The sequence below is a fragment of the Maniola hyperantus genome, chromosome 25, assembly GCF_902806685.2.
Source record: "Maniola hyperantus chromosome 25, iAphHyp1.2, whole genome shotgun sequence".
NCBI classification, from domain to species: Eukaryota; Metazoa; Arthropoda; class Insecta; order Lepidoptera; family Nymphalidae; genus Maniola; species Maniola hyperantus.
In genome coordinates, this window is record NC_048560.1 from 6,091,457 (window position 1) to 6,100,512 (window position 9,056).

The 9,056-nt window shown below is 34.6% G+C and overlaps 1 protein-coding gene across 2 annotated transcripts in view; it reads left to right on the top strand.

Moving 5' to 3' along the window:
* LOC117994010 (ribosomal protein S6 kinase alpha-5-like) overlaps positions 1–8,767 on the top strand; it is a 126,221-nt gene extending 117,454 nt beyond the window's left edge. For both annotated transcript variants that reach the window (XM_034981890.2, XM_069507081.1), the window contains exon 18: positions 197–8,767. In XM_034981890.2, coding sequence (XP_034837781.1) covers positions 197–1,261 — 1,065 coding nt within the window. In that variant the 3' untranslated portion in view covers positions 1,262–8,767. The remainder of the gene's footprint in view (positions 1–196) is intronic.
* The last annotated feature ends 289 nt before the right edge of the window (positions 8,768–9,056 follow it).

Genomic DNA, 9,056 nt, shown 5'->3' on the forward strand with positions numbered 1-9,056 from the left:
AACCACTAGGCTATCACAGCTTGTGATAAAAGGCACAGTAGCTTGTTATAAAACTTAGTTGTCGCAGCGACAAGAATTATCAAAGAAAAAAAGTCGCTCAACGACGCTCTCTTGGCAATGCGTGCTAGTTAGTAATCACTCGTCGCACTCGCACACTCGCTCAGAGCGCTTATTTAATAAAATCTCTGTATTCCAGGACATGACAAAAGCGGACCTCTACAAACGCCGCAGCAAAAACAAGCAACGAAAATCCAGCACCTCCGAACCAGGTACGTCCACACAAACAGACATACCTATGGACGCAGACGAATCAAAGGAGGGCTCCCTAATAGAGACCATAAACAATTTGAAGAATAGAATGCATAAAAACTCCATAGAGAACGACGTAGAACTAATAAAGGCTAACACTTTAGATACTCCTGTACTCGAAAGTACGGAACCCAATTTCGATGACAACGAAGAAATACCATCGGTTAAGCCTGTAGAAAAGACATACGCAAAATCTAGATCCAAATTAGACGAATACATCTATATAGAAAGCAGTCAAGGTTTAGAAGAAACTGAGGTTGCTTTCCCTAAAAGTAATAGAACTAAGAAAGAGCACGAATCCCCCGTACCAAGGAAACGTAGGAAAATTGATACGAGATCCGCATCTAAAAAGAAAGTTAACGGCGATACTTCAGAGGTTATTAATACAAGGCAGCTACGTAGTAAAACGCCAGAGAAACGTGGTAGGGGACGACCCAGGAAAGTCCCACAAATAGACACGGAAAAACCCACTAGAACAACCAAAGAATCTATAGAAAACGACAAAACTATTGTCACTAGATCGACTAGAAAACGACGTTACGAAGAAGCGGTCGTAAACAAACCGGTTTTGAGAGAAAAGGGGCAGAACGGTCGAAAAAGTATCGCCGACTCGAAAGTCGAAACTAGAAAAGTCGTGAAAGCCAAACGAAATTTACCACCACCATTGAAAATAGAAAAAATTGAAACGAAAGAAGAGGAACCCCAAAATGTCAGAATGACTCGTTCTAGGCGTAGAAGACTAGAAATCAGTCTCTCTCCCTCCGAAGTTAAAAGTCTCATACCCTCTTTCTCATTCGAATCTGACCGTAGAGTCGATTCCGTAGAATCCAGCCGATCGAAGGCATCCAATACCAAAGGCAAAGGTAAAAAGAACGTTAAACCTAAAGTTAAACAAAATAAAACGAAAAAAACCCCGGTACGCAACGTACGTACCCGCGCGACGCGTAGGTGAAACCGCGTACCGGTACGATAATTACTATAGGTATTTAATACGTCTTTATTAAATAAAATCCCATCTAACTAACGCCATCTGTGTAGTTAGTGTAAGATTTTACCTCCCCTTTACTAGAATCCAAGTCAACGATAACGCCAGAGTAAAATGAACCTAAAAGTCAAGAGATTAAAGTCAAAAATTCAGTATCACAGATTTTAATTTCGCAACGTTTTCGTTTGAAAACGTGTAAGGGATTTATGGACGAAATTGAGCTTTAAAATAAGGCTGTTAAGGTTCATTTTACTTTGATGCTAAAGTTTCAGCGCTTGAATTTTATCAACGTTTGATGAGATGTAAAAATCTTATACTAAGGCTTCAGTTATCCTTTTTTAGACATTTCGGTTATAGTATCCGTCATGAAAGTTGAAAAATATCAATGTGCTGTGGAGGATTTATCGATCTGTTTGTTGGTACGAAGTAGAGCGCGATGGTGGGGGAGTGTCTATTCTGCCACACAATTGGTTCGTCATTCAACGTCATTTCCCAATCAGTATGAAAGATCAGTACCTAATCGCCAATGGCATGCCAGTCGTAGAGGCATAAAAGCAACTGCTTACTACTGTTTTACCGTGAAACTTAAGGTTGCCCTGCTTCTTTAAAATAGAAATTCTTCAAGAAATAAAAATTTATAGCACAGTATCCATAACAATCCAAACCTCTGGACATAGCTACTTTTATCATTGTCCTGTAAAGTTGCTAATTTTGGCTATACATTTTGAGAAAGGACTCGCCGTTTTTGCTCTATGTGTTCCCATAGGAACATTGATTTTCCGGGATAAAAAGTAAACTATGTCTTTCACCGGGATGCAAGCTATCTCTGTACCAAATTTTATCAAAATCGGTTGAACGCATGGGCCGTGAAAAGCTAGCAGACGGACAGACACTTTCGCATTTATAATATTATATTAGTATGGATATGCAATTTCAACTTTCGTGATGTGAACTATATAATTTATATTTATAGTCTGTAACGCCGGCAACTATTAAAAAATCCAATATGGCGTCACAGACTATGGCAACCTCAATAAATTCCAAATATGAAATGAGACAGATAGTGATTGAGTAATAACTAATAAATACATATAAATAATTAATATTTAAAACAAAATGGACGCTTGCTCATGCATATTATACATATAAATAAATAAAGAAATTATTTATTCAAAAGAGATACATTGATACTTCCTAATGTAGATCGAAATTAATTAATAATAAAATTGTTTTAACATCGCGTCCTGATTTGAGCTAGTAGTGACGTGATGCGATGCGATTTTTAAAGTAAATCAATTGAAAATGGCGGAGGACTGCCATACTTAGAAATAAATAAACGAAAGTTTCTCTGCATATGATTTACGTCATTTTGTATCAAATCAACTACGAATCGCATCTACATGGACGTTTTTACCTGTTTTTATTTTAACTTTAATTATTTTATTTAATGTTACTATTAATTAATAAGTCATCGATAATTATTTCCCCTCTATATTACCATTAGAGTTTTTCTTTTTAGAAATAAAATAGTTGTGTCGTTGGTTATTGTGTATTTTTTTTAATAGATAAAACAAATAATTGATATAATTAATTAAAATAGGATAATTTTGGATGTATGGTTGTTGCACCTCATCCCTTAGCAAATAATTTAAATAAACAAACAAATTTTAATAATAAGTTTTTTTAATCATACATAAAACTGATTTTTTTCTAAACTTTTCTGAACGTTTTAGACTGCTTTTTAATTAATCATTTATTATTTATAATCACTACCCATTTTATATATCTTAAAGTGTGTTTACTTTTTGGTTTGTTATTCAATGACGCCGCAAAGGAGCAACGGATCGACGTATTTTTAGCATGAATATAGCTAAAGTCCTGAAGAGTGACATAGACTACCATTTATTCCACAAAATCAAAGACTTCCGAGGGGATTTTTTAATAACCTAAATCTAACCGATTGACGTTGCGAGCGTCAGCTAGTATAAATATTTTAATAACCTCCCTGGCGCAGTGGTAAGCGCTATGGTCTAACAAGTTGGTCTGGTTCGATTCCTGGCCAAAGCAGGTGCAAGTAATTAAAAATATCACGCTGTCCCGTTATCAAAACACTTCTATCAATACCATTTCTATTACCATTTTATTTTCATTTTTAAGAAGCGTTCAGAAAATTGTCCATAGATCTCTTTTCATTTTAAAATGATTTTATCTACTCTTATTCATAAAAGGTTATTCTTAAACCAATGGTTGTAATGTTTTTATGAATAAGATCTCCATGGGTCGCCGGTCAGTATCCGGTTCGAAGGACCATGTGGTGTAATAAGTCAATACTGTTGGCGTCACGAAAAAAATGCTGTTGACCTTGTACGTGCGCAGTGGGTGATTAATCGGGCTATTTAATGGTACGAAGTGAGGCATGAGGGCAGAAAGAGCCTATCCTGCCGCGCTTTTGGTTGATCAGTCAACTATCCGTACCCATCGCCGTTGGTTCCAGAGCTCTTTTTACGTGAGGTCTACATTGGCCAAGGTCCTTATTCGCTGTGACATTTTATTTAATAAAAGGTGTTTTTGACGTTAGTAGCTGTCAATTTTGACCTCATAAAATGATGTCAAAATAGGCCAGTGTTTGTTCAAACTCAATTTTGATATCGAATGATGATATTAAAAAAGCATGTGCGACGTGCGTGTTTGATTAATCAAATCTTGTTCTGATATCAAACCACATATCTTGTACAAAAAGCTTCCAAATCCACGTCAAGAGCTGTCAATTTTGACGTCTAAAAATGATGTCAGAATAGACAGTATTTGCAGTTTCTTTTATAACGCGTAAAATTTAACTCCTCACGCGCCTTTTAACTTTGTGTACAATTTCATGTCAAAACGATTTTAGTCTTCATTTTAAAGGTGGTTCGTACTTTTGACATGACAGTTGACCCATATAGTTAAAATGGCACGTAAGGAGTCATTTTGTACGGACTATATGAAGTCTTCAATATCGACGCTAGTAGTCTATCAAAAATGATGTCACAGTGAATAAGGTGTGTTAATTTTGTGTGTATATTTGTTTGAACTTAGTAATAATAGGTTAAATTTGTAAATTTGATTTTAAATTTAATGCAATTAATAGTTAACTTCAGTCTTCATTGTGCAAATTATATAATTTTAACGTGAACCCAGCCTAGCTATAAAACTAGACACGTTAAGCATCCATACTACATAGGCACCACCTATACGCTATCCACGGAAAGAAATTAGTATAGGTAATACTCTTTTTCATTATAACCTGCCGGAAAATAAGTTCATACCTAAATGCATACCCTGGCTTGAAATCCCGTGCACGCCACTAGGTAATAGGGCTCTCTGTGTTACGTAATCTCATACAAATGACAGAGACGAAAATCTCAGTCGGTATTAACCATTTTGACTTACCAACCAATCACAAACGTATTGTTTTAAAAAAATATTCAAAATTCAATTCGAAAATGTTTTCAAAACATTCGAATATCAATTCGAAAATGTTATCAAAAACATTCGAAGTTAAATTCGATAACAGGTTCGTTTCTGATTGGTTGGTGACTCAAAATGTTCGCCCACTAAGATTTTCGTTCCTGTCATTTGTATAGGATTACGTAACTGAGAGAGAGTATGTTAGGCAGTTGCGCTCCACATTAGGCTGAGTCATCTACTGTTTTGTGTGATTGCAGCCAAGCGCAAGCCTACATATTAAAAAAATCCATCAGTCAAGTCCGTCAATCATCATTAATGTAGCAGATAATTGTCCAGTAGTATTACGGAAAAGGGACTTTAAAAATTTTGGCCTACCTAGTGGTCCGCCATTTTTTTTTTTGCAAAACTGATAGCAAACCCTATCATCCAATGGCCACTTAGTAACATCGACAAAGGACAATTCTATAGCTAAGTTGGGCTCACTATTTGTATGGTGAAAGTGCCAAAGCGTGTTTGAGAAATGTTGCTATTTTAGTACCTAATTTAAATTAAATAAAAACACTATTATCTTTTCTAAATTCGCTCTTTCCTTCGACTGTACTTAACTTTAAATTAAAAAAAAAGTCTTCTTTCCTTTCGCCCGTTAAAATCGATGCAAAACTTTTTGGGCTTTTTCGAGTCACAAAGTAAACTTATCGGGTTTTTATCGGATATATTTTGGAGTGTGCTGTGGTCATGGCCGTGGCTCATGATCTTCACGATCTTGTTCCTCTTTTTTTACGGCTTTGGGTTCTAGCCCTTTTGAGCTCTTGTTCCTCCTTCACTGTTCTACCACAGAACAGCAAGAGACTGAACGTTAGCATCCTTATGTGTTCGACATCTAATCGACTTCTATGAAATTTAATTAAGACATCGTCGGCCGTCTGTTCAGGAGAAGGTCGGAAGTTCGTCTCCGGGCCCGTACCTCTAACTTTTTGGAGTTATGGGGTTATTCCCGTTGAGTCACACCCCCGTGTGTAACACTGTTACTCAACGGGAATTTTTAAAAATAGTTGTCCCACTGAGTCACACTGTTACACAATGGGACAACTATTTTTAAAAATTCCCGTTGAGTCACACCTACATATTGCTGTGCATTTTAAGCAATTAAAAATCACTTGCTTTAGCGGTGAAGGAAAACATGGTGAGAAAACCTGGATGTCTAAGAGCTCTCCATAATGTTCTCAAAGGTGTGTGAAGTCTGCCAATCCGCACTTGACCAGCGTGGCCGACACTATGACCAACCCTTCTGATTTTGAGAGGAGACCCGTTCGCAGTAGTGGGCTGGCAATGGGTTAATCATAATAATGATGATTACTTGAAGAGTCGGCGCCCAAGAAGATTTGCGTTGATTAATACTGTATTTAAGCGCTTTTACCAAATAAATATAAAAAAGTAAACTATGATTGTTTCATTATTGTATATAAAAATTTAGTGTTTAGTACAAATTCGGTGGAAGAATAAAATTAATTATTACTACCAACATTATTTATGGAAAATCTCAAAAAAATTAAAGGCAATTAAAAAGAAACGCCGCGCCGCGTGTCGATGGTTGGCATATCATTGGTGTTTATGGTATTTTGCAATTTGTTTTTATTTCTTTTTCCAGTGCGACAAGGCTATCTTGGCGCGTGGCCAAAATGGGAACTAACGTTGCCGTCAAGTGTCCCCTTTGTTCTTGTTTGAATAATCCAAGCCTTTGTTCTCCAATAGCGCCCCCTGTCAATGTCATTCAAGCGTCAAGAGAGCCTTATCGCAGTGTCAATGTAATTCTAAAGGAGTTTGGGGGAATATCGTAGGCATTGTTTAAACAGTTTATAAAAGAAAGTGTCTAGACGGCCACAAGCAGTCGTTTTATGTTAAAAATTCTATCCTGCCATTTTTTATTAAGTTTTGAGAAGCTATTCAAATTTGTTCCTTAATGTAAACAAATAAGGTTCAATTTTGGAGTCAACTTAATAAAAACAAAAGTCAACTTAATGGAAACAAATTAATGGGCTAAGTTCTACTAGGTACTGAGGCTGTCTAGACGCTCTATTATACTCATAATACTTATCAGGAATTGGTTTTTTGTCCAATTTTGATTAAGACTTGCAAAAAAATGATAACTCAAGCGTCTTCGAGTTTTATTTTATTTTATTTAGAGATTGTATGTTGTTTTTGATTTACAAAATTTAGTATACTAATACACCCCCACTCCTTTCGTGTCTTCGACTTGTATGGGTTAAAAGTGTGTTCAATAATATATAAAAATTACTATATCAATTATATATTATTCTCTATGTACATCTATCTATTAAATTTTTTATAATGGCAACACATCTAACTAAATGTCACAGTGTTTATCATACATTATATCTACTGTTGTTATATACTAAGAAGCAATACTTAACAACCAAATTAGTTCATTTAACAATGTTTTGGTTATTGTGTCGATTTTAATGCAATACTTTCTGTGGTATAGTCAGAGATATTACTTATAAAACAGATTATAAGAAATTCGTTCCCTTGTGTATATGACACATAGGTATATACCCGTAGCTACATAGACTACTTAAATATCGGTGCGGGTTTTACGCACCTTTTGGCACCTACGAGTATGCTTCAAAAATGATTCATTACCGGGGTTGATTATATTAGATTATAGTTAGCAAAATAAAAATAAATTGAGATCGGTTAAAATATACTACTGCTGAGAATAAAATGACAGCCACATAACTTTTTTGATGTATTTGATTAAATTACTTCCCTATAGTTAATTAAAATGGGCTCGAACATTACATGATTTTCTTGACATTTAAAAACTATGCTGATTTTTCATTTAAAAACGAAGTCGGCTAAAACATTTTTTTTAAATAAAACTTGCGTAGAACGTTTTGCATTAAAAACCAACCACGATAATCGCCTCAAAGTTTTATGTAAAAATCTGTTGGTATTCTAATTCGTCATAATTAGGGTAGATTTATATTGAAGGAGTGTTGAGAAGATAATGCTAATATCTGGCATCCACGCAACTTTAGTACGATATCGCCCTCAAAGTTTCTTTACGAGTTTTCAACGCCATAATATTATGAAGTGTTTGTAAAAATAATTGTGCTCGTGTGAAGACTCCTTTAACACATAGCAAGCTTGAAAATATTCATTTTTTATATTTTGATGATTTTTGGATTTAATTACTTAGGTATCTACATAATTTTATTTTATTTATTCTTTTTAATTTTATTTTTATCACAAATACCTATCTCTTATCTACAGCCGCTTTTAAGTCTAAAAAAATAAAATTGTTCTGTTAAGAACAGGATAAAAAAAAATTATAAGTTCTTTTTGAATTATAGGTACCTAAGTGTATTTATTTTATTTTTATTTATCAAAATCGCTTAGTTTTCCTATTTTAAGAGTTTATATTACCAAATTGCTTGAGTTTTATAAGAATTAATTTATAGCAAAATCAAAAACAATATTTCGAACTTTAATCATTAATGTTGCCAGAACAAAACAGTTTTACCAAAAATGGTCCCCATTTGGTTTTATGAACTAAACTGACAGCTATAATATAATAATGCTATCCTTTTCCGCAGCGAATATTATGAAGAAGAAAGCGCTATATTTAGACCTATAAATTTCAGTTTAGACTTAGGAATATATCGAATATATAATATACCGAATAGGCACTGAATGAATGGAAACAGTTAAACAGCTTGCTATGTGTGAACACAGCATTATATTATGCAAGTCAGACGCGAAGCAAAATTTTCTATAAGGAAATTGTAAATTTCCGCTCGCTTTGATAAGTCATTACGTCACTAGTGTCGTAAAGTATGTAAAAGTGCACTTAAAAAGGATTGAACCAAAAGATTATATAATTTTATAATAAAGTGTTAGAAGTTATTAAATATTGTGTAGTCGGCTATAAACAAATTTTGTAACACGTTACACGAAATGCCGGCCGAAATATTGGATTGTAATAAATATACCAATTTAACATTCGTCTCTTGTTTTATTGTTAAGATTATAATTATTATCATCATCATCAGTCTTTACTCACTTACAGAGTGTAACCAGAACGCTAGCAAAAACGGTGACTGTCTAAGGTAGCCCTATTGTGACTCTTAGAGCAAGATAGCTAAATGCATTTAGGCTCTTATAAGAACGTGACAAAATAATTATTTTCTGTCCTTACCAGCGTGGCCACTTGTTTTTGTTTGTCAATATGTATTTGTACGTGAGATCTTGACAAACGACGGGATATGAGTTTATGTTGACTCCACGTTGACTC